Source organism: Orbicella faveolata, unplaced genomic scaffold (genome assembly GCF_042242905.1).
Source record: "Orbicella faveolata isolate gen_17 unplaced genomic scaffold, um_ofav_v1 contig_2, whole genome shotgun sequence".
In the NCBI taxonomy this organism is placed as follows: domain Eukaryota; kingdom Metazoa; phylum Cnidaria; class Anthozoa; order Scleractinia; family Merulinidae; genus Orbicella; species Orbicella faveolata.
The window spans coordinates 8,518,249-8,544,562 of NW_028301547.1; the positions used below are offsets into that span (position 1 = coordinate 8,518,249).

At 39.3% G+C, this 26,314-nt stretch overlaps 2 protein-coding genes across 6 annotated transcripts; one reads left to right on the forward strand and one right to left on the reverse strand.

Moving 5' to 3' along the window:
* On the reverse strand, nt 1-10,907 carry LOC110043887 (uncharacterized). 2 transcript variants are annotated; one of them, XM_020749394.2, is made up of 5 exons: nt 10,608-10,907; nt 6,153-6,436; nt 2,916-3,144; nt 860-981; nt 1-375 (listed from the first exon to the last, which is right to left on the reverse strand). In XM_020749394.2, exons 1-5 carry the CDS (start codon nt 10,678-10,680, stop codon nt 178-180), a joined length of 906 nt encoding a protein of 301 aa, XP_020605053.1. In that variant the 5' UTR covers nt 10,681-10,907; the 3' UTR covers nt 1-177. The 2 variants fall into 2 exon arrangements, with proteins under 2 accessions (XP_020605053.1, XP_089146578.1); XM_089290452.1 differs by lacking the exon at nt 10,608-10,907 and adding an exon at nt 9,145-9,271.
* On the forward strand, nt 9,481-26,314 carry LOC110043886 (peroxidasin-like). Of its 4 annotated transcripts, none has more exons than XM_020749389.2 (10): nt 9,481-9,820; nt 12,558-12,666; nt 12,779-12,861; nt 13,943-14,057; nt 19,659-19,988; nt 21,067-21,342; nt 21,683-21,991; nt 22,333-22,641; nt 23,363-23,505; nt 24,236-26,314. In XM_020749389.2, exons 4-10 carry the CDS (start codon nt 13,952-13,954, stop codon nt 24,338-24,340), a joined length of 1,578 nt encoding a protein of 525 aa, XP_020605048.2. In that variant the 5' UTR covers nt 9,481-9,820; nt 12,558-12,666; nt 12,779-12,861; nt 13,943-13,951; the 3' UTR covers nt 24,341-26,314. The 4 variants fall into 4 exon arrangements, with proteins under 4 accessions (XP_020605048.2, XP_089146570.1, XP_020605047.2 ...); XM_089290444.1 differs by having other exon boundaries at nt 12,600-12,666; XM_020749388.2 differs by lacking the exons at nt 9,481-9,820; nt 12,558-12,666; nt 12,779-12,861 and adding an exon at nt 12,890-13,822.

Below are 26,314 nucleotides of genomic sequence, written 5' to 3' on the forward strand. Positions count from 1 at the left end.
TTACATTTTTCAAAGGCATTTAATTTGCATCAAAAGCTAGAACATGTACAGGTAATCAACTCAGACAACTACATCTATTAACCTCGCTTTGCGATTTTTTTAAAACTTAACATGCCATGCATGATCACCGGAAAGCCCTCAACCTTACTTCATCCATTACTTTTCCATATGGATTGGTCATGGTGTAGTGAGCTTATACTTATTGACAATGAACAAAGCCTGTGGATTTGGATAATGAGAATCGTCCATTGTTACTAGCGTTGCATTCCTATTGCCGTCACTTCCCAGATACAGCGTGGAATAGGGTTTGCTTCTGAACATTGTCTGGCCCCAGTAATAGTCGGGTACAAAAATGGAACCGCTTGTTGGGGTCGACTAAAATGAAAGAAAAAACAATAACAAAAATATTACAAGCTTAATGAGTAAGAGGTCATCACCCATGAAACATGAAAAGAGCAAAATACTGAGCAAGGACAAAAAACGAAATAAAAGTTCTAACCCCAGACATGTCAAAATCATGTACTATCCATGTCCTGCATGTCATACGCATCTTTATTGCAAAACGGATGAATTGTTAGAACAAATTTGGTCTTTTGGTCTTTCTTAAAATTAAGGGCTTAAAGTAAATTCTTATAAACGTTTTCAAGTTCGGTTAAGGTGCACAGAAGCAACGTTATCGGTTCTAACTCCACTAAAAAAATCTTGGGAGTTGTGACGTCTCAAACTTTATCTCACTGGGGGAAGAGATGCACGGAGCAAGCCAGATTACAGTACCCTGGTTCAATAGTAGAGCAACAAGACTTTTCCTAATCGTCGTCGCCTCAAGTGAAACGACTTTTTTTAAATTATAATTACTTACGCTGACAATGACTTCTTGACCTTCCCCCTTTGAAGTTATGTAGAGATAACCGTCTTCTGGTCCGTCGCCATTGTACACTAAATGAAACTCATTATCCCCTACCGATTTTGCTTGTATCATCGCTGAAAGAAAATGCATGATATTTTCCATATTTAATTTTTTAGTGTTTCAAGTTATAGACATAACTTAGGTGTTGTTGGATGTAAATCAGGCCGGGCTGTTCAATGTCAAACAGTCAGATTTTCTTACAATTTGAGCTCAATGAACGATGTCAGATCAACCAAATATAATTCACTAAAACAAAATAAAGAACACTGGCCCAGAACAATGACAGCTTAAGGTCTCTGAGAATGCATCAGTTGCTCACCTGTCAATCATTCTCCTAGTAATAATTGACAGAATACTTATAGTACTGCACATCACAGTACTCTGCTGCCCCAATTTCATAGGAGAATGCATTAAGACTAACTGAAAAACAATCACTTCCAGTATGTTTATATATGGCAAAAATGTAGGATGAGTGACTTAGAATTCAAACACTGTCAATCATGTTGCAATGGTAACACAAAAACTTGAAGTTCAGGTGTATTTTTTACAATTCATAATTAGTTTAGGTTGGCCAAAAAGTAAATCTTTTGTCGCGCAGACATAAATACAAGAAACATCAGGTGAAAAAATTAGGTAAGTAGCTCAAAACCTCTTGCAAATATTAACAAGGGTAGTTCCCTTGTCATGAAAGACATCATGAGGAATTCAAGTTAAAAGTTTCAAAAGTTAAAGCACGAAGTGTTTTCGTCAACATCATTAAAAACACTGAAGTTTCTGATAAGATGCTGTCTTAAGAAATAAATAAAAACAAAACTGTGATATGTGAGTCATTAACATGTCCATTTGTAGCATTAGAAGGCCCCAGCCTCATATGCGATCCCTTCTCCCTGAATACAAGTTTCCTGAATCGTCACAGCAACCCTCTTTGTAGCTCGCGTTTTCCTTTTGAATAGTTCCGATGATCTTTTTTCAGCTTTCTTTACTTGTTGAATGTCTCTTTTCTGACTGGCTTACATAGTTTGCACTCCCCCCCCCCCCCCCTCTCCCTTTTTTTTTATCCCAGAGAGTTCCATGACCCTGTGCTTGGCTTTTGCACCAGAGCAGAAATGCAATGTTGTAAAGATCGCTGTCATTTCTACATGCTTTCATCCGAACCACCTTTGCTTAGGGCATCGTATCAAACCGAGGAATTGACAGATTTATTTGGGTTTTGAGTGTGTCCTGCCAGACAACTTTTCAAAAGCGGACGTACACATGCTCCAAGTGTTCTACAAAAACAGGATCAAGATGGTGGCTCTGGTTTCCTAGTTCTCTTGCAAGAGCACCAAGAGTTTGATGGCAACTTACAGCTATGGTATAAGCCAGCTTTAATCTTCACCAGAAAAAGTAAAGAAGAGAGAAAAAAAACCAGGGAAATAACCACTGGGGTTTTAAGAGTGCTTTGAGTTTAAAATTAAAATTCCTACGAATTTAACCAAAATTGACAAACATATCACTGTAATTCCGCCTTAAGCTCACCCAGGATTAGCGAGAGTTTTGATTTTAGCTTTGTAACTTTTCGGTAAGGTTTTCTGTTTCTATTGTTTTTCCTTCAGTTCTGAGTTTGAGTAATCTCAATCTATACAAAGGCTAAGCAGTCATAAACATATATACAAGATAAATCAACTGTTCGGTTAACTTTTAATCTCGGGTTTGCGTTAACCCGCCTTCGAGCAACCCGGCCCAGAGCTAGAGAACTTACTTGTAGGGGTACAAGCCGAGTATAAAAGGCGAAAAGAAAAGGTGTTGGACTAACTGAAGAGTGAAACAAAGCGAAAGAAAGACTGAATTTTCTTTAAACTTCTAAAGATACCCGAGCACTGATCCCCGGGAGCAATACTATCAATGTTATGCAGGATGAATTTATTTGCTCAGTAGGCCAGATCGGGTTTTGTTAATGCTACCTGGTCTCAGCTCCGTTCTCGCAGCTTCTCAGCGCAAAACTGAGTGTTCCAAAAAATTTACTCACTATCGCTGCTAGGAAAGCCACCACTGCAAGTTACTTGCTGGCCAACTTTCTGCATCAAGCCGTTACTGACAGGGTTCCAGAAGCGATAAGGGACATCTTTCTTGATGGTGTGAGGTTTCAAATCAGGAGGAGTTGGTCCCTGTGATTCCGTTACCAGATACCAAGGAATCACAATGTGACATGGATGGAAATGAGAAGAGCCATCCTCTGCATGGCAATTGCTGTGTACCTGCAATTTCACAAGTATATAAGACACAAAGCAACGTATTTCAACGCCTCTTCGAACCACCTAGAGGGATTTTCTAAGATTTTTTACGATAAAATCCAAAGGACGTGCATTCGTTAGCTGGGTCCAGAAAATCACATTGTGCCACCACCAGCCAGCCTCTTCAGACCTATACCTGTGTTCCTGCAAATTTACAAGTAAGGCACAAAGTATTGCATCGCAACGTTTCTTCAAAACACTTAGAGGGATTTTCTAAGATCTTTTACGGTAATAGTTCTTTAAACTGTAACGTGTTGTCCTTAAATCCATTGTAAATTGTGTTCCGAGAGTTTACCCCACATCTGATCTGACACTTGCCTGTAGCCAGCTTCTAGTTTTTTTTTTGTTTTTTTTTTTCGTGGATAGCTCTCACTTTGTTGTTGTTGTTGTTGTTCTCTCTTTGTTGTTGTTATTCTGATATGAGTTCGATAATTTCTTTTCCTGTGTGCGAAAGAGTACCATCAATAGAATTGCTAAATTGGCAGAGGACTCGAATTACACTCTTAATCAATGTTCATGTATTCCGAGAATCTACCCATTGCCAGAGCAGTTCACCTTCAATGCGTTGAAGTGCGAACAAATACAAAAAGTAATCACTTCCATGGCGAGTAGTAAAGCCCCTGGGATCGATAAAATTCCAATCCGTGTCATTAAAGATTGTTTATCTGCTATTTTGCCATCGTTAACGTCTATTATTAACGCTACCTTTGAGTTTGACTCGTTCCCTTTGGCCTGGAAAACAGCTGAAGTGACCCCGATACCCAAGGTTGGAGATCACGACATTCCGAACAATAACAGACCGATTTCACTACTCCCTGTCCTTTCTAAAGTCTGTGAGCGCGTCGCTCACGATCAGTTTACGTCTTATCTGCTCTCGAGATGCCGTTTATCATCCAAACAAAGCGGAAATAAACAGTGGCATTCAACGGAAACGTCTGTCATTCAAACAACCGACGAATCCTAAATGCCACTGACCAAAAGAAACTAACTGCAGTTGTCCTTCTTGATTTAACTAAAGCTTTCGACAGTATTGATCATCGAATACATCTCGCTAAGTTACAGGACATTGGTGAGTCCAGATCTGCGACAGAATGGTTCGGCAGTTACTTAACCTCGCGATACCAAGCTAGTCAAGCTGTGCGAATAAATGCAACTTTGTCAACCAAACTACCTGTTAGCTCTGGCGTTCCACAAGGGAACATCCTTGGTCCATTACTCTTTAACATCTGTGTTAATGACCTCCCTTCTGTTTGAGAAAATTGTTCGTCGCAGTGTTACGTTGACGATACCAAACTGCTCGTGTCATTTCAACTCCACGATCAGAACGAAGCGATAGCAAAGATGAATAAGGACTTGCTAAGTATTCGGAATTGGTGCTTTAATAATCAGCTTTTACTTAACCCAGATAAAACGAAACTGGTCATATTCGGCAGCCGGCAATTGACTGCTAAGGTTATTGACTTTAAGCTATTTCTATTGGGGAAGGAGCTCGAGCCGTCAAGGCTGCAAGAGACCTTGGAGTCACACTGGACTCTAATTTAACCTTTAATGACCATATTGTTTCCATTGTATCCTCATGTATGTCACGATTAGGCCAAATTAATCACGTTAAGCATATTTTTGATAAACACGCCTTGATTATTATTTTAAATGCCCTAGTTTTTAGTAAATTATTCTATTGCTCTTCTGTTTGGAGCAATACTACTCAAGCTAATTTGGACAAGCTCCAAGCAGTTCAGAATTTCGCTTGTCGCATTTTGTGCGTCGCTAAAAAATTCGATCACATAACTTCTTTGCTAAAAGACTTGCGCTGGCTACCAGTCAGGCAACAACTTTATTTCCGTTTTGCTGTTCTGGTTTTCAAGTGCATGACGGGATGTGCACCAGATTATTTGACATCTAAGCTCGTCAGAAGATCCGCCGTCTCGACAAGGACTACCAGGAACTCTCAACTTTTGAACATACCATTCTTCCGCACTGCTAGCGGTCAAAGGACTTTTCAATATAGAGCGACCTCTCTGTGGAATGAGTTGCAGCCTGAACTTAAACTTTGTCCATCCGTGATGGATTTCAAGTGCCTGCTCAGGCGTAAGCTTCTTGATGATGGTTTTATTTAATTTTTATTCAACATTTGTCTTCTTTTTAAGTTATCATTGTTATGTGTTTGGCTTTCTGCGTTTTTAAATTTTGTAATGTAACATTGACTCTGAAAAGCCCCGTGGGGACGAGCCAATAAAGTATGTATGTATGTATGTATGTATGTATGTATGTATGTATGTATGTATGTATGTATGTATGTATGTATGTATGTATGTATGTATGTATGTATGTATGTATGTATGTATGTATGTATGTATGTATTCTCAAACTAATCGAATGCCTGATAGAGGCTAATCTGACAGATATACACGGCAACCAATTCTTCCTAACGTGGCATATCTAAGAGAGAGGGGAGGGGCTGTTTGCCGGAAGAGGGAGGTATATCAAAATAATTTTGCTTTTAATAGATAGCCCTCGGTTTGCTCTAAAAAAGGCCTATTTTGTGTTGGCCATGACGTCATGTGACGTCATTAAATTAGCCACTATGGATCTTGGCCTTCATTAGAAAATAGCGCAAACTGACGGATGATTAACCCATCCCCGCATTGAAGCAAGAGAAAACTTAAGAAAAATAAGAATTTAGTCAAAAAAGCCAAAAATTGGCTGGCATCTTAATGTCAAATGACAGATAAACAGCTGACACATCAAAATCTTTGTTTCAGCATACACAGATAAAATCTCCTATTTCAAAATCCTGAGGAAAACTCTTTGGGAGGGGTTTCAGACACCGTACACCCGAGCCAGTTAAAATGTCGACATGCATGGATTATCAGCCGTATCCTAAATGCATGAGACTGCTCTTGATTGAGGCCTTACATGAGGGGCCCTAAGACATCAAGTTGCTAAGCGCTATTTATCGCCAAATAACTCACCTGTTTTTCTTTTGTTGCAAAAGTTATCGCCTTTATTTGGGCATTTTCCTCTAGTTGTTGGTTGTTTCCAAGGTCTACGTAATCTTTAAAGGTTTCATCAAGTACTTGGAATTTGACATTCGCTGGTGAGATATCATCTGCCAACACATCAGAGAACTCCGAGAGGAAAAGTGAACGCAATTCCTTGACTTCCACGCCTTTCTCGTAGCTCATGATGCGCTTGGAGTCACCGAAGGTCACATGCACCTTCTTTGATTCCTTGGACGCAATCGTCAAATGTCGCACTGTGAAATAAATAAGTTATTTTAGAATTTCGATCAAGTACTGGAAACTTGCTGATATTCATTTGACACATCCAGCAGCTTAGAGATACCCACGATGTCACCTTTCTCATTGTCATTTAATGTTCCTGTTGACATATTCTAGAGGCAAGGACCGGGTCTCACTTAAGCGATCTCAAATGTTTTCAAATTTTTGGCCAATTTCAAATTTTGGCAGTGGTTACATCGAAATACCAACATATTTTTTTGATGGACATAATCGTTGGTCACAAACTGTCTAACTTTTTTCGTTTGAGTGGCTGCCGCTTACATTATTTGCGCTGGCTTTCATATTTGCGATCGAAGGAGAGTTGTCTCTCTGAGGTCATTTGTTCGCGATATTACTGCCAGTAACCACACCGAGGGTACGAGACAAAATTACAAAATTAAACGCCACAGTAGAGCACTTATGTGCTTGTGACGTCAGTGTCTGGCTTAAATCTGGCCGATTTTGATGCAATGTTCGCAGCAAAATGATCTTGTAAAGATTTATTTATTCTGAGAAAGCATAAAATTGTGATACCCCTTCCTCCCCCTCCCCCCCCCCCCCCCTCCCCGCGCGCTTGGTATAGTTTACCACCCCTGGAGGTCTGGAGGTTTTGGAACTTTTTTCCACAATGATCATGCAGCCTCTAGTGTATTGTTCATTAACTTACTCATGGAGAGCTGATAAATAAGATAGATAGTTAAGAGGTATGTTTATGAAGATTTTGTATCTTTCTATTCAAACCATCGTTTGTCAAAGCTATCAGTTTCTTAGTGGTTGTTTATGCGATTTTTGCAACCTGAAACAGATCAATAGCTTTCAAATGATACATCATACTTGGGTATAGGCTGTATTAATTAAATTTGCCACGGCAATTGAAGACTAGAAGGGTAAATAATAGCGGCTCTCATCCATTCATGAATATCTGCAAAAAGGAGTCAGATGGACCAAGTTGAAAAAAATTTGGCCCGCTATCGATATCGCCGCGCCAAACTGGACTAGCCGATCAAAACGTCAAGCATAAAACATGATTGAGCACGGCAGTTATACACAACTTAAGCAGGGCATTGGTTTGAATCCTGTTAAAATCTGAATTGTTTTCAGGCTTAGTATCTTTCTCCGCATTTCAATTATATAATATTTCATCTATTCACTTGTAAATTAAGTTATTTTTCCGCCGTAATTTTATCCAGACATGTTTTAAGAATATGACAGCTCAATGATTAAAAAACAAAGTTGCTTGCTTTGCCAAAATTTGGAAGCCTCAGAGACAGCACTTAGGCTTTTTTTAACATTGGCGGAATTTTGGCAATCCGCAAAAATTTGGCAATTTTTCGAAACTGGGGGTTGCACTTATTTTACGTTACTTGTTGACAGATTTATCAGGCATAATTACAAACAAAATAGGCGCTCTAATTTTTAAAATTGGAGTAGGAACTGTTGAACATCTATTACCATGAACACATTACTTTTACCACAGTTAAAATATCTTTAAAACGCGCTTGCTTGTTTGTTTGTTTGTTTGTTTCTTTCTTTCTTTCTTTCTATCTTTTGTTTTGTTTTGCTTTGTTTTGTTTTGTTTTTTTCTTTTTTGCTATTTTTGTCTCTCTCTCTCTCTCTCTCTCTCTCTCTCTCTCTCTCTCACTCTCACTCTGTCTCTCTCTCTCTCTCTCTCTTTCTTGTTTTGTTTTGTTTTTTTGTTTTTGTTTTTGTTTGTTTGTTTGTTTGTTTTTGTTTTTGTATTTTTGCTCATTAGGAACTTGGTGGTATTACTGGTATATATTTCACAGACCTCCCAGAGTTTGAAACAGGAAATGGTTCACAAAAGCCAATATGGCAGGAAGTTGATAGAAGCGCGCTATAACCAATTCAGCGTTTACATGTAGTAAAACTTAAAGCGGTCTCAGTTACTGTTTCTGTGATCTGGCTGGCTAAAGATTACCCTCGCCAGAGGAGACGCATTTTACATCAGACGAACGCAGATTAAGGTCTCAAAAATATTATTCATTCTGTTATCCCATTAAACTATTTTTAATATCATTCTTACTGAATTCCATTTTCTCGGGAAAGACGCCAGCCATATCTACATCAGCCTAATTACATCACTCCCCCATTCATGATATATCGAACAATTTCCCTTGCCCACTAACGTTTCTATAACTCAACTGATTGACAGACAGCTGGAGATATAATTTATATTCCATCGTCTGTTTCCTTCCGTATTTCCTGTCTTTCCAAGAAGCTAAGAACTTCCACTACCCCAGATTGTACATCGATACAAGTTCGATAACCATTCCTTAACATTATTCTTTGCTATATAAATAAAGGTCGGCAACTAAGGGTCAAATTTTTCCCATTGTCACACTACGGAAACAAAATTGCTGTGCGAACTCAAGTTGCTGGTCATCGATGACACTGCCAACCGTTAACATGCTATTCCTCGGGCGTGTTTAAAATACTAAATGGCGAGGTGGCACTTCGATTAGCCTAAATAGAGCGTAGGTTAGCCTAGATATCACCGACTCGACAGTGGTTAACTCTCAATAATAGTAAGGTTGCCCTTAAAGACACCCGTAGCCCACATTGACTCTCACTCGCAGTGCCAAATCGTCATGTCGCCATTTTATGTTTTAAACACGCCCCTATTGATCTATTCATTGTGTTATGACAGACATGCATACTGTACTTATATAGGTAGCTGTTCCTATGTGCTGTATATATCAGCAAAGCCTTGATCCAACATCACATATCGGCGATCAATACTGCAATGTCTAGACAATTCTGAAAATAAACTGTATAGCTGTCAGCATTTTTGGCCATCTTAACTTCCAGCGAGCTTCACTGGAAGGGCCGGCAGAATGGTAATTGTCATAGCTGAATTGACTGACACACAGCTGGGGAACTAGAAGTACTGGAGATAATTATTCCATCGTTCGTTTCCTTTCGTATTTCCTATCTTTCCAAGAAGCTTAGAAACTTCCGCTTACCTATATTGCTTAGGCGCGCTTAAAACACGAAATGGCGAAGTGGTGAAATGGCACCTCGATTAGCACAAATAGCGCTCCGGTTAGCCTAAATAGCTTGCAGGTTAAAGCCTAAATATCACTGAATCGACAGTGGTTAGCTCTCAATGCTAGTAAGGTTGCCTTACAAACACCCGTAGCCCACATTGACTTTCTCTCGCAGTGCCATGTCGTCATGTCGCCATTCTGGCATGCTTTAAAGTTGTTTTCGGCGAGAAAGCATTAATTAGTGTATACAGGCAAAGCTGAGAATTGATTTCGTGATGTGGTCGCAGATGTATGACAAATGCAGCGAAATTTTATTTGTCTTCGTCTTGGATCCGGTGTCGGATCATACAGGTAAGCTAAATTCAAAAGTATTTATGTTAACCGCCATATATTTTGTCGATTAAGCCTAGTTTGCTCTTTACGTGAGTACAGTTGCCTTCCCGGGTGGGCGACGAATCCAACTGCTTAGCCGCATAATTTATTGTCACTCTTAACAACTTCATGATCGGAGCGTATATTTGTATACCTCATTCACCTCCCAATCAGTAAAATTCTTTGCCAAGTATCTTAATGATACAGAATCAGAAAGATTGTGTGAATTTTTTGCTCTTTTGTCGCGGCGTTCTGCTTTCAAAAGAGAGGCCGCAGTCATGATAAGTTATATTGGTCACCGTTGCTACTGTTGTGTTTTGTTTAAATAAACTTGCTCGCGAAATACTTGAAACAACTGAACCAAATCATTGCCCCTATAATCCACACTATCCCATTAACTGACTGCAGTAGATATCTGGAGTTTTAGCAAACCACGACGGCGACGGCAACGAGAACGTCACCAAACAAAAGGTTTAATGAGCAGAACCATTGTTCTGCACGTGTGTTTGCCGTCCTCTGCAAAGCAACAACGTGAACGTATTTTGGAGAACGTGAACCGCAATGGCTGATTTTTCGTGTCTTCCTTTTGATTTGAACGCTGTCATTACATATTTAGCCTGAGCAGAGTTTTAGACCAATATGCGTACTGAACAGATCTAGTACACAGTTGGGGCATTCGAGGGTAAAATATAAATACTGTTCTTTTTTTACAAGGCGTCGTCCTTGGCGCCGCCGTCGACATTGCTAAAACTCCCTTATGACTCACCTGGAACGATTTGACGAATCAAAGTACGGGTAAACGATATGCTAGCTCTCTTAGCAACACTGAAACTGGTCATTTTTCGTTGTTATATTCGCGATGATCATCAAATATACTGCTCCAAGTGCTATACAGTATACGATGAAATCGGTGATGTAAATTATCGATGCAGGATTAAAATGCCCCCGATCAATACGCATTGGCACCCAAGCAATCCAAACAATTAGGTCCCTCCCTCAAAGTGTCTTTTTAAGTCTTTTGTTTTTCCAGATGGAATTTTTTTTTTCCTTGTTTTAAGCTTTGATTAATGTTTTCAAGTTTGTCATATGTACGCTGCCAACGATAAATAGTTCAATCATGCCAATATGGCTTAAAACAATTAATCTAGTTTTGTTGTCACATTGAAAAACAAATCGTGGTTTCCTGCTTGAAATGTCAGTCGCGTTATTTATTCCCACTTATAAGTAAAAGTCACAAATTAAGGGGCTTTTTCCTGCACAGCAACCGTTTAATCACCATCTTAATTCTTTGCTCAATATTAATACATTCTAAAGTTCATTCAGCGAGCGGTCTCCGGTGTGGCGGTACAGGGACGGGGGAGGATAGGGGGATGGGGGGGGGGGGGGGGACGGGAAGAAGGTTGGATTTTAGATGCTTTTCGGAAAATTTGGGCATGTGAAGTTTGATCTGTCCCCGGCTACAAGGTGCAAGACAAGACAAGGCGATGTTCTGCTTGTTTTTCGTTTTGTTTGTTTGTTTTGGTTTCAGTTGTGAATGCTCTGAGAGATATCAAAACATTAAATTCACACCACTACTAAAGCGAGATCACGATCATTCTCGCCCCTTTCACTTGACAGTCTCTCACTCTCAGGATGACAGTAGACAATTACTGGTTTAGGGCAACTGTGCCAACCGCAAGGGTCATAAATAAGGTATCCAATTTTTGGCCTGGTCATAAATAGGGTAACGAAAATGTCAGATTTTGCTCAAAAATACTGTAAGGGTTTTGGGAAGCAGGACACACACAGGGGAGTAAACCCCCTCCCCCCCCCCCCCCCCATCCCCGCCTTCCCCCCAACCCGGCCCGTAAGACAACAGCATTGAAGTAACATCATTGATGAGTTCAATAACAAAAACACATACTTCGTTTCCAGTGGCAAAATAGACGACTTAATGTAGATTTTTACTCCTTTAATTAAGGACACAAATAACAGCATCGTTCAAAATAATGTATGACTCAACAAAATTCAATAGACGTAACATTTGCAGCTGAATAAATAATTGTCATTAACTGTGCAGGTGGAAAACATTCGGCAAACAGACGGAATTCAATGCTAATTCGCTCAGCTAATGAACTTGTTTAACAGAGTAATATTACTTGGACCTAGTGGCAGAAAAATAGAAACCAGGTCGTTTTCTCTGGAGCAAGCGACTATTACTTTGCCATTTCAAGGAATATGAACTACAATTGTAGTTTCTGTCTTGATAAAAATTACAAAAAATTCAGAGCCAGTTGCGTGTTAAAGTACTGAAAGCAAAAGTGTAACTGAATAACTTAGAGATGTTTGACAGGAAAATATAAAATTAACATTATTGCAACCTATATATTGGATTATGTTTATCCTAGCAATTGCGAAGGTTATCTTTCAAAATGGTATCGGAAGTTTTAGTTCGTCTTCCTGTTTATGCATTTGACGTCACAAACAGGAAAAAAAACAGGTCAGCGGAAGATACAAGAATACCCTTTGCGACATTAAGATTAGCTGTCGTGGGCGCCTGAATTTCTAACAAAGGTTTAAAGTCGATGAAAATTAAAAATGTCCGAGGAAAACAAACATTGACGTGAAGCTTCTGTAATATTAGAAGTTTGTTACCGAATAATCTTTAAACATGACGACAGGTCAAGTTACGAATTTCCCATCTCCTGACAAAACATTGATCCGGTTTATTCTACAGAGGTATTGCGGGAGTGATAGAGTATTTCATCCCATTCCACAGGCCAGAGACGATAGAGACATCTCCGAAAAGCTCCATAAAAACTTTCATTGCAGCTGTGTTTTCAAAGGTGATTTTATGTATTTATCTTCCTACTTGTAGAATAATGTGCATTTAACGCTCGAATTAATTATTCATAATAATCTCAATTACTTAATGAGTGCCATTCTGTTTATAAACAGTTGCTTTGCGGGAGAGAATATAGTTCTGGACACGATCGACACGAAGAAAGGACAGAAAAACATCAGCTTACAAGGACAGCAAGGTAAGCTTGGGTTTAGGGTTAGGGTTAAGTTTCGGCTTGATTTGATTTTAAATAAATGCTTTTTTTATTGGAAAATGAAAATAAATCCGGCTTAGAAAAGCGCCACGTTTGTTACATAATATCTGCTCAATATATTTTTGCCATATCTGCTAACCACAGATAAAAATATTTTCAACTTTGTCAAAGCTTTGATGAGGTCAACACGGGATGCAAATCTCAAAACAAGCTCAGTATACGGACGTCAACCTGTTCTTACCGCAACAAAAAACATTTATTTGTCGAACAAATCAACAAAATGTCAAAGTCGAAGGCTTTTGATACGAAGTACTTGAGATATGGCAATAATTCAAGTTATATAATTGAATTTTTTTCTTTTTTCTTTTTGGACCCAAGGTGGAAGGGCGCTTATCCACTCAAAGAGAATTTTGCTTCCAATTGGGTTTATTATCTGGTGGGCCGGCTCACCGTTTATAGCCTTAATGGCGCAAACGACACATTTAGACACGTTTGGTTATGATTGTAGCTTGCCACTTTGAATAATTAAAAAGTGGCCCTGAAACGAAAAAAGGGAAGTGTCGCCGATATAGGGATAATATATTTGACGACATAAACAAACTTGCCGCAGTAAGAAAAACCGACATCAATTCTATCATAGACAAAATGCTGCACGTAGGTTGGCTTCAGATCCCTTGAAAATTCTGATCTTTCTCCCTTGTTTCTATTAATAAATTCAATTGTTTCCTGATGAAGTTCCCTTTAATAGTAGAGATATCCCTTGTTCTTTCAAGTTAATTGTTCCCTTGGAAATAAAGAATATCATGTTACTTTGTTTCCCAAAACCCCTGGGAGGCCAGGGGCCTCCTAGGTTGCTTAGGTTGCACGTTAGAAGCAGCCTTTACTTTCTACCAGACAAGACATGGTTCGTAGATCAGTGATTGAGCGGACCGTGGAAGTCAAAAAGGTACTTCAGCAAACCCAAGATTCGGAAACAAGGCTTATTGACCTTGATGTTAATTGTGCGCCTTCTCTAGATTTCTCATATTAAACTACGCTTTTCACACTGATGCGTGTTTCATGGTAGGCCAGGCAAATGATGCAAGAAACAGCTCGTCTGTTGTTACTGAGTTGCTCCTTGGTAGTTCTTTATGGAATTCCTGTCACCAGCAGCTGCACTGCAATGGAAAACCAGCATTTAAGTAAGTAGAGATAATCACGTTTCCGTTGAACCACTCAAACAGCGCCATTCTGTAGTTTGAAATGCATAATTCTAGACATATTCGGCTCGTAGTAGAAAGACCGACGACAAGACTGTAAAATTTATTGGGTGAAAAAATAAAATCATTTAAATGAAATGAGAGTAGTAAAAACCTATTTTAAACATTGTCCGGTAAATAGTTCAGCTCCAAAGGAAAAACGGATAAAGCTAATATTTAAGACAAGAGGAAAATAACTATAATTATTAAATTCTCAACCTCGGATAATGCAATTATAGCTTTCTGATTGGTTCACTAGATCTCGGTTACCAGCCATTATACCTGCGTTTGACCTTATATGGAAATGAATGCGGCAAATGTCGTGCAGCATAAATTTTTTCCCGGGAAGCCAAGTTTCGTCGACAGAAAAAAAAAATGATGAAAAAAGCAGATTTGGTGAGCTATCCACGGAAGAAGTACAAGAAATCATGGACAAGGCTGTCCCAGAAACAACAAAAAAAGCCACAAAGTTCGGGATGAGATTATTTAACGGTACGTACCCGTTAATTTTCAATTAAAAGTTGCAAAATTTCAAATACGACCGTCGAGATTTTACGCATTCATGAAGGTTACGTAACAACAACAACAATATTTACCTTAATGTTACAGAATGGCTTGCTAGTCCTGGTGGCACAACATTTTCAAAACCAATACAAGAAATGTCAAAAGAAGAGCTGAACGTTTGTTTGAAGTGCTTTTACACGTCAGCGAGGAAGAAAGATGGCACATATTATAAGAGTTCATCCACGAAATCCATAAGAGCCGCCATTGATCGTTTTCTTCGCTCGCTGCCACATAACAAACCGTTTTCCATAATCTCTGACCACGCTTTCACTGAGGCAAATAAAGTTTTGGACGCTTTCGTGAAAGACCTAAGGAAAACGGGTAAAATAGCTGGCGTCGTTCACAAAAAAGCAATCTCGAAAGAGCAGGTGAAGAAACTATTTGAGAGCGGCGAACTCGGCCCAGCCGACAGTTTGAATCCTGCCCAGTTACAGAGGACGGCTTGGTTCTACCTCGGCCTCTTTTTTGGAAGACGGGGACGTGAAAACCAGCGACAGTTGACACCCGCAATGCTTTCTCTACGAAAAACTCCACAAGGGGTTGAATACTACGAACTGAACAGAAGTCAGCCTGGTTCCTTGCCGGCTACAAAAAATCACCAGGGAGGCCTCGCAGATGCTGAGGATGAATCGGATGCGAAGATATTTTCCGTCCCGGCATCTGAAAGATGTCCAGTGAAAACGCTCAAGAACTACTTGGGTCATCTCAATCCAACGTCAGATGCTCCGTTTCAGAGACCAAGAGATGGTCAAAGCAAGAAGTTCAATCCCGCAGCCGACAAAATCTGGTTTTCCAGTGCACCTCTTGGTACAACTACGCTCGACAACATGATGAAAGAGATGTCAAAGCGAGCAGGTATAGAACCACATCTCACAAACCACTGCCTGAGAGCTACATCTGTCACAGTGCTTTCCGACCATAATTGCGAGACGAGGCACATCAAGTCCATAACGGGACACAAGTCTTACCAGGCAGTTGAGTCCTACAACAAGCGGCCTTCGATGGAACAACAACAGAAGATGTCACTCGCTCTCAGTGATTTCATTGGAAATGCGTCTTCTGGTAGTGCCACTTCAGTGCAGGGGAAGGAAAACGAAATCCAGCAGCAGAGCAGACCATTCCCAGACGAATTTCCCCATCAAGAGTCCGGGAGAGCAGTTCTTGTCGAAAATAATTTTTCCACCAGTTCAACCTCCGTTTCACGGCATGGCGATCAGAGAAGCTTTCCCCAGTATTTTTACAACTGTGGTGTAAATGTCCACAATTATTACTCTTCCCGATGAGTTTGAACTTTGAACACTCGAGGACACTGGAGTAAGGTTTTTACCAGTACAAAACAGACCGTGAAGTTTGGATTACTGTAAATTCAGTTCAACGGTAATTTGCTTCGCTTTTGATTTTTCATTCAACTGTTCGCACGGCGGTGCACTTATCATGTGATCATGAGATCATGTAGTTTTGGCGCCCGGAAGTCACCTCACTTTCCGGTCGTTTCTTAAACTTAAATAAAAATTTAGCAAAACCGAAGGTTGAAAATTTAATAAAACAGTTATTCCATTCGCGCTTGTTGGATATGAGATTGGTTATAGCCAACTCGGCCCTACGGGCCTCGTTGGCTATTTACCATCTCATATCCAACGCGCGCTCATGGAATAATTGTTAAGTAACCACATACCAACGGGTAATGATTGAAAACTCATTGAAAATTGCGCCAGCCTTCAGGCGGATGCTATTTAAGGTGGCTGAACACAGTTTTTGATACCTGTGTTTCATTCACCTTTTTCTCTAAAACCCTTGATCTCTCGGTCACCAAAAATGGTAGCAAGCAAGTTAACAACACAAACTTTAGTTTTTTGATGGTTAAGCTGACGTATGTGCCGTTGCCATGGCAACATGAATAAAAATAAATAGGGCCTTTAAAATCGGTTTTGTTTATTTGCAGAAAATCTAGTCATTAGATTTTCTATATAATTTGCATGCAACAAGCTTGTAACGATTCTCACAAGTTAGCACCATTTTGCTAAAAATTTAACAGAGAGATCTTTAACTATCCCTTGTTGAAAGTTCACTGGAATATCTAGAATTTCCTTTGTTAAAGTTCAATTATTTTCAATACTCCAGCTACTTATTTCCTAAAGTATTTTCATGCAAAATTTCATGAAATTCTAATGAGTGGTTCTCGAGAAATAGGCGTATTTCCGAGAGTGCAAATTTTCAATCACATTTTTTTACTTACTACGCATGCGCTGCATTTAACTGGGTTCTTTTCGTAACAAAGAAAAAGCTGAGAATTGCTGGGTTCTTTGCATCGTTACCTTTTCTAACATATCTTTGTGATAAAAGACTAAAGCCATCAATACACTGCGTTCAATTATAGAGAAAAATAGCACAGATACTGCGGGTGTTGAGTAAATAAAACGATCGCTCTATTCACGGCATGTTTGTTTTTTGTAATCCTTGTGCGCGCGCTGAATTGCATCAGCAAAAGCGGGCGCGAAAACTGTGTTCGGCCGCCTTAAAAGAATTTGCAGATATATTTATGTCTGGATTTATGAAAACGGTGTTAAAGACTGAATCAGGTGTTTTTTGATTTATTTGTTTTTTTCATTTGTTTGTTTGTTTGTTTTGTTTTGTTTTGTTTTTTGTTTTGTTTTGTTTTGTTTTGTTTTGTTTTTTCTTTTTTTCTGCTTTCGCTATGACAGCAGCTTGTAAATCTTACCTAGCGTGAAATGTAGAAACTCCTTGCCGCATGTTTCATTTATTTAGGGTTTTTTTTCAGTATTTATCGACCCCCCCCCCCCCCCCACCCCCTTTTCAATCTGCGTTAAGTTTAGCCCAGGCTACACTTGTCTTAATTCAGTTCGCGCGGTGACTCTGACAAGGAGCGACCGATTAGCGTTCTGTATTTGCTGTCTAAAGGAAGTCTGCCCGAGGACATCATTAAGTCCAATGAAGGCCCAAGTCTAACGATTTGATAGTAAGCGTCGTCCATTATCGTACGTGAGGCGGGCCCGAGGAGATGTGTAAACTGTACGGGTCACATTTAGTCCCGTAATTAACTAGGCCGTTTGCCCTGTGGCGATAATGTTGTGCTTGCTTTAGACAGCAAAACTCTTTAGCCACATCGATTTAGGGCTTAGACGTGCAATGGACTAGACATTTCTAGCTGCTGTTGGCGTCATTTGCTCTGAACTTTGATGTAGCTAAAATCTGTTGAAATCTGGATTTTCCATTCCGCGCTCGACAAAATTGAAGTACATCCGGGACATTGCTATTTGCGAGCAAAACATGGCCACGAGGGGAGAGAAGAACATGAGTTGAAGCGCTGATCGTGAGTAGAATTTCCTTGTTTTATCAATTTTAGGCGTTCTCGGCTTAGCTAACTATCAGAACTGTTTGTGATTCGCTAGCGCGGAAGAAATTTATTTAGGTGGCTTCCGGGCGGTAATTGACGTGACGACAACATGTTGAGTGTTCGCTTACTGCTAACTATGGCCTAGTTTGTTTGAATTTCAATCGATTCTCGATGTAGGAAACTCTTGTTCAGTCCATTTAGGACGATGCAGGCCTTTAGAAAGCAATAGATTGGCTCTCCGCCGCCGTTTTGATATCTGTACGTTCGTGTTGATTTAGACTCCAATTTCATGTTAAAAGCACTCTTAATTAAATTGTACAATTCATGATTCAACGAAAAGACGGTGAATTTAGTCTTCCTGGCCACAAAAGGCATACAGGAGAGTTATTTGCTGCTATTTGAGCTACGATAAGCCTCGTGGAAAGCTAGCTCAAGGACAGAATTATAGCAAGATTATCAGTGACAAGTCAAATTCTATGGCTATGTTTTTGCGAATTCGGTCAGATATTGAGATGAAATGTCACGTAACGGCTACTTTTTGGCTGAAATACAGAAGTAAATAACCGATTCCACTGCTTACCATGTTCTTGTTAGCGTGACTGGCTAATTTAACACACAGTAAAGACATAGTGAGGTCATTTTAAATCGCAAAGGTTAAGCCTGTCTAAATTAGTGCCGCGGCGAACCAAATGATCAACTTAAGCTCTAATTTAGCTTTGTTTGGCTCGTTCGATTCATTTGCAGCGACTTCAAAGGCTTGTATAGGCATGGTATGGACTCTATTAAGAGTACATGGGGTAGATAGCACTCTCGGTACGACATGGCCATATTTATGTACATTTTCTAACCGATTTTCCAAAAACATGCCCACTATTTTGGTGCAAAGTCTTTAACATGGTTTTCATAAATTCAGACATATATATATAATGACAAATGTAAATCCTTGAGCAAATTGCTCAATATTTCATAATACTACTCATATGTGACTGGAGAAATTACAAACAATCCCGTCTTAAATTGCACAACAGTACAAAATCCAAACTTGAGGGTCGTGCAGTGGTATTCTCGTGATGCGTGATTAGGTGATTTTATTTTCTGTCAAACGTGATTTTAGGAAATTATTCTACGTGACCCGTGACCTGAAGGTTTTGCGTGACCCATGAAAAACCTGAATTAACAACCGATATTGTGATTTCACCACTCTATTCTACGTTATTTTGAGACGCGAGTCCACCGAATGGTTAGAGTCGTCTATCGAGAATGACATAGGTGTATGCGATTTGCAAAATGCCGCCTTGACTTAGCTTTTCACGATTTTCCTTTCTTCAAACACTCTTTCAAGTGTAATAAGAACAGGTTATTAAAAAGAATATCTTACTTGCTTATTTTCGCGATTCGGGGGAAAGAAATTTGTATATCCGTGATCCGTGACCCTCTATTTTTTCCGTTCGTGAACCGTGCCAGAGACTAACCCCTCCTCCCCCCCCCCCCCCACCACCCTTTTGTAGGACCCTCAAACTTGACGATAAGTGTGCCTGATCCAGCCGATCACACATATATATATTTTTTATTTCAGTTTTATTTGATCCTTTAACACATATTTGTATCTGTTTACTAATTTCTAGACCCTTTCGCTCCTTCTCTGGAAATCAACACTGTAGAATTTCCGAACCAAGATGTCCTACCAACTGGTTACAACATTACAATTACTTGTACCAGCAATTATTCTAAGAATAACTGGGGCTTCCATGACTATGGTCAGCCATTTTGGATACAGCGTTTTTTCAACGAAGATTACTTAGGGGACTGTGGTGGCGGCGATGGTGATAGCGAAGATTCAAAAGTATGTACTTTTGTCATCCAAAACGCTACAGAGAGAGATTCTGGAAATTATAGCTGCGTGACACGCAATCAATTAGATTGCACCGCTGGCACTATCTTTCTGTATTTTGAAAGTAAGTATTAAAAACAATTTCAGTGTTTCCTGGGTGTTTACGAGTGTCGGTTGGATGAGCTTTGAATGGTGCAGACATTTTTTTCTTCTTTTTCCAAACTTAGCAAAGCAACTGAAGAGAAAAGCATCCTATTTAAAATTAGGTTTCCAGTGACTGTGCGCATGTTTTATCTTGAAGAGAGACTGGAAATGTGAGAAATGAACAAATATCAGGAAATACCAATACAGTTGTAGTTCTCACTCTGCGGGATGAAATTACTACCTCAAAACATAGTCCAGAATTTTCATTCGATATTCTTAGAACTGCTTTCAAAGCGAATGGAGAATTGATTAAACGGTAAGCACCCCGGCCTGCGTGTATGTTTTTGTTTGTTTCTTAGTTCGATTAGGTCTTTTTTTTTCTGATAATTATATTTTAAATTTGTGGTCACTCTCTATATAATTTACAATTCATATTTTAACCTCGTTCCTTTGGGCAAAAAAAATGTATTAACGACATGCCCGTGAACAACTTCTTAAACTTATTTTCTTTCATAATTTCTTTTTTCCATTTTTTTTTTCTAAAAAAATCGCCATGGTGGGATTGTGCATTTCAGAAATGCAAAAAGAAGTGGACGATCGTATAATTCGAGGCGGAGATCGGTGGAAATAAGAAAAATCTAGAAAAACCAAGTAACATTGCCCAAAACAAGTACGGGTAGCTCGTTCAAATTTAAAATCAATTAAACGAATTTAACATGTTACTTGTCTAGATTTTACATTTCTTCCTGACATTGCGTCATGTTTTACGTGTACCGTTAAGATGGACAAAAGGAATTGACGCGATTATCCTGAAGCACTTAAAGCCATTGCACCTATCAGTACTGTTTGCAGATGCTAACTGTATTTCTTATTGACCTATTATTGTTAGATCGAAAGACAATTAATGTTACCTCAATGTTTAAAAGGCATTCCAGCTGGGAAAAATATTTTATTTTACTTATTCCCGCACTGACTGAAACAAATTGAAGCCCTTCTCCCAGCTAGATTCCTTTACTTCTCTTCTGTATTCTGAGATGATGTTCACAATATGATTATAGAGCCGTCACCTCCACAATTCACCCTCACACCACCTCACCATATGAACGTTTCCGCTGGAAGCTCAGTGAACCTAACCTGTAAAGCGACAGCTATCCTCAAGCCTGTCATCAGTTGGTATAAAGATGGTCAGCGTGTACCCAGGGGCAACATCACCGAAGTTAATGGGATTTCCCTGCTATCTTTGAAAAATGTGCAACCACACGACCAAGGAGAGTACTGGTGTCAGGCAGAAAACGCAGAGGGTTGGAGCAGAACTTCTAGCACACGTCTCAAGTGTAAGACACTTTGTTAACAACTTTTGTGCATAATTAGGTCGAACTAACTAGTATTAACCCCAAATTCATGTTCTCAGAATACAAACCTGTAATTTGTTTCATAAGCGAGTTCTTAAGGCAGCCAAATTGCCCAAATGAAAGTAGAGTAAAACTGCCAAAGCTTTGGGATCAATTAAATATAAACGAGGAGTTATGCCTAAGGTTGCTTTTTTCAAAAAAAAAAAAACAAAAAAAAAAAAAAAAAAACAATCGATTTTGTTGCCTTTGTCTTTGAAAGAGCTACCTATTATCTAGATGCTACAACATGGCAAATCAAAGAGCGTATTTTTTATCTCTACAGTATTTTCAAAGCCAACCATACTGCTTCATCCAAAAGACTTTTCCATTTACCTAGCGGATAAGGCTATCGCGGTTATTTTCACCTGTGAGGCTACTGGATTCCCACCTCCGGTGATCAGCTGGCTGAAGAACAACTTGACAGTAACGAGTGGAACACTCATCAAGAATGGTAGCATCTCCTCTCTAGTTCTCCGTGTAGAGAATAGGGAGGAACCCCCGGGGAAGTATAGATGTATTGCAGAAAATTCATTAGGGGAGACATCTTCCAAAGAGGCAGCACTGGTAATCCGTCCACGAACACGCAGCCTAGGTGTGAGAAAATACTTGTGTAGCAACATTTCGTTCCTCTTGACTTTTCCATACGACTATTTACTATGATGCTTGTCTGGTGCTCCGTTTGCTTGTTTGTTTGTTTGTTTGTGACTCTGTTTATCGGCCTCACTGCTTGTTCGTATGCTTTTCTGTCTGTCTATGTCTGGCCGTCTGGCCGTCTGTCCCTCTTTTTCTCTTTTTTTCTTTCTTTTTTTTTTTCTTTCTTTCTTCCTCTTTTTCTTTCTATCGATTTATAACCGTCTTACTTTCTTGGTAGATCTAGATGATCTAGATGCTACAACATGGCAAATCAAAGAGCGTATTTTTTTATCTCTACAGTATTTTCAAATCCAACCATACTGCTTCATCCAAAAGACGTTTCCATTTACCTAGAGGATAAGGCTATCACGGTTATTTTCACCTGTGAGGCTACTGGATTCCCACCTCCGGTAATCAGCTGGCTGAAGAACAACTCGACAGTAACCAGTGGAACACTCATCCAGAATGGTAGCATCTCCTCTCTAGTTCTCCGTGTACAGGATAGGGAGGAACCCCCGGCGAAGTATAGATGCATTGCAGAAAATTCATTAGGGGAGACATCTTCCACAGAGGCAGCACTGGTAATCCGTCCACGAACACGCAGCCTAGGTGTGAGAAAATACTTGTGTAACAATATCTCGTTCCTCTTGACTTTTCTACGCGACTATTTACTATGATGCTTGTCTGGTGCTCCGTTTGTTTGTTTGTTTGTTTGTTTGCTTGTTTGTTTTTTTGTCACTCTGTCTATCGGCCTCATTGTTTGTTCATATGCTTTTCTGTCTGTCTATGTCTGTCTGTCTGTCCCTCTTCTCTCTCTTTTTTCTTTCTTTCTTTCTTTTTTTCTTTCTTTCTGTCTTCCTCTTTTTCTTTCTATCGGTTTATAAACGTCTTACTTTCTTGGTAGAATTTGCTTGGGAGAATTTGCTTGACATTGCACTAGTCACCAGTAGTCCTACCAACCTCAGGAGCTACGCCTAGATAATAGCGTATGTCAAAACATTTTATTTCTTTTATGCAGAGTCTGAAAGTGCTATTTTGGCATTATTTGTGGATGCCGTATAACTAATAGCGGATGTCGATAGTTAACTTGCAGCTTTATCAAATTGCTAAACGTTTCATACACCCGAAAATGACTCAACATAGCATATACAATATGGATAACTCGTTTGAGAACTGCCTTAACTCTACTTTGATACAGCGGCGTCTCGTATCAACGAGATTGGTTATATACAGCTGTACAACATGCCATGGCAAAGTGGCTAATCATAGCCGAACAATTGTGAAATCTGTCAGTAAATTATGACTCACTGCAGTACGACCTCTTTTTTAGATGACATTTCGACGTCACTCGGCGTTTCAAGAGTTGTGTGGATCTCAGTTGCCATAGGAACAGTTCTTCTATTTGCTGTGGTTGTTTCCATTTGTCTAGTGCATAACAAATGTAAGAAAGCTAATTATGAGATCAACAAAGAGGTGAGGAGGTTGAAATTGACAGTTTAGTCATTGTTTAGTTCAAACAAACAGAGCAAAAGAGCTGAATAACAAACAGCAGCGCCCTTCAGCATGAAGGGCACAACTAATTAGCGTAGGACTGTACCACACACGCGATCTGTAGTCCATGATAGGTGTGTAATGATTTACAAAATATCCGAGGGACACCACAAGATTATGATCGTGATCCAGATCATATTCTCTTGAGGAGACCGAAAACCACTCCACAAGAAATGGGCCAACGAATCATATAATACACCCACGTCATTATCAGGGTATGAACCAGCTCCCCTTGGATTTTATCATCGATCAAAATTTAATGAACTAGTTTACCTTTTTGTGATTCAAGGTCAGTGCCAAAAGCTTGGTTTCGCGCTTTCCACAAAGTATGATTATTTCATTTCTAAGGGAACATAACTTCACTCTCTTTGCTGCCCTTTGATTTTATTCGATTGTTCTCGCCCTCTTAGTTAATCTTTACTTATTAGTAAACGGGATCGACAGATAAGAGAACGTTCTGAACCCAAATATCTGATTCAAAACGTTGCTGTTTCAAATGTTTAGATTGTTTTGTTCCTAGTGGTGTTTTTGTTTTGTTGTTGTTGTTGTTGTTGTTGTTTTCTTACTTTTTCACCGGATTAGTTGCCCTTTTTTGTTCACACTCGCTGAACTTGAGTGAACGACTTTTCTTGCTGTCGTTTTATTTTTGCAGATGAAAGAGGAGCAACGTTTTCCGCACCTTCACATCGGAGATACTGCGGGTCAACTCAGAGACGACCGGACCGTTCCACGCTACCAAATGACAAACATGGCATAAAAAAACTGAATTGTTTTCATACTGATATAAATCTACCCAGACCAAGTAGTAAAAAGTTGCATTGTCCGAGGGTTACACTACTCCGGAGAAATTTTAAGACGCAACTTTATCTCTGCGGCTAGGCCTACCGTCCACTCTAATCCGTCACGAAAACGGAGCCTTTCAAAAACGCTCTTCAAACTGGAGTTTGTAGTTAAAACGGAAGACATTTTGAAAACGAAGCTTTTCGAAAACGAAATATCATGAGATATTTCTGCTCGAGTTTTCCTCAAACACAAATCCAAAATGACCGGTGATTGTTGCGTTTTGAAATTTCTCCGGCGTAGTTTGGAGGGGTCCCAAAACGGTCAATCTTGCAACTTGTTATTAATTCTTCGAAATTGCCTTTTACTGGAACTGCCATTAACATCAAACCATATGACACTATACACTGTACAAATACACCGTCTTCACCAAACTCAAGATCGTTTTGCACGTTTTAAAAACATGGGCAAACCAGAGATTTTAGAGCACTTTGTGCGAAATATACCTCAGCTGGAAAAAAACCACTCAAGTTTTATCGTTTTAATGTCAGTTTTAACCATGGTTATCGTTAAACAACATGTGGAAAATGGCAGAACTTACATGCTGTATAGGCTCATCATATTGGTGTATTAGCTAGCGATCAAACAGTGTTACTAGAAGAAATTAGATTTTTTCCTGCCAGTGACCCGAGATTTCACTACCGAATGCTTCAGTCGTCACCTTAAATTTCTGAAAACCATGTCTGAAAGTAATCAAGAAGGCAAAAATATTAGTTTCTGTAACCGTAATTAAATGTTTCAAACTTCAAAACTCTAAACCCTATATCTGAAACAAAAGAAAACTCAGCTTTGATTGGAAGTCTTACTGGTGTCCGGCAAGGGTATGTGGAAAGAAAAGTCTTGCGAAAGCAAAAATAGTAAATTTAGAATTTTGATGACGTCAAGTGAACACGATCTATTGGAAACTGTGATAGACATTGCAAACATCGCATAATTCCGCAATAAATTTAACTCATATTTACCCCATTATTAACCAGTCTATAGAAGGACTTGGAAGTAGTAAGTTTAGATGTAAAATATGAAATTAAATTTAATTTAGCATGTACATATACTGTTAGCTTACATTAACCCTTTAACCCCCAAGAGCGCTTATGAGCAGACTTGAAGAAAAAAGCTCATTTCATTCTCCGGCAAAAAAGTAAAAATCAGAATATAGTATCGCTCTGAGGTTACATCTATCGACAAAACTGTCAAACGCTTAAAATGTACTCGGCTTTTGAAAAGTAAAAGGTTTACATTTCTCTGAAACATAAAAACCAAGTCCCCAATATAAAGAATAATATAAGGGGCGAGTACGTCATAGCTAAGATGCAGCTGGAAAGTTAGACCAATAGTTACAACATCGCAGTGACCTCGATATAGGTTTGATGTAAAACATTTCTGTGGTTCACAAGTCTGAGAAACGTATTCAGCTAGCCGCGATCGGCAAATCTCGTCTCTTTTCCTCCGGGGCTATAGAATAAAGTCCTGGATTCCCCTTGTTGAATTGCGAAACGCAATTTGAAACAAATGAAATTTTGGGTTCCGAGGGCCCTGGCCATGTTTTTACTGCTAGATAGGAAATTCTTCCAGATTTTCTAAATCAGTTCAAGGATAAAGGAAAGGAAACTCGTAAGATTGTATTCTGGGATGAAGGAAGGATGTGTCTGAGGCATAGAATAAACCAGAACAGTTACCCCAATACTACACCCATAGTCCTAGGGAAATCATACAGACTGCTTCACCCTTTAACAGTGTCTTCGGAAACAATCAGGCCAGTGTCTCCAACAAAGCTGGGGATATCATGTTAAACTGCAGTTATACCTATTCAATTTAAGAAAACGTACTTTACACAATCTTTTATAAATAGATATATAACCAGGAAATTAATAAACAGTTTAACAAATGCAAA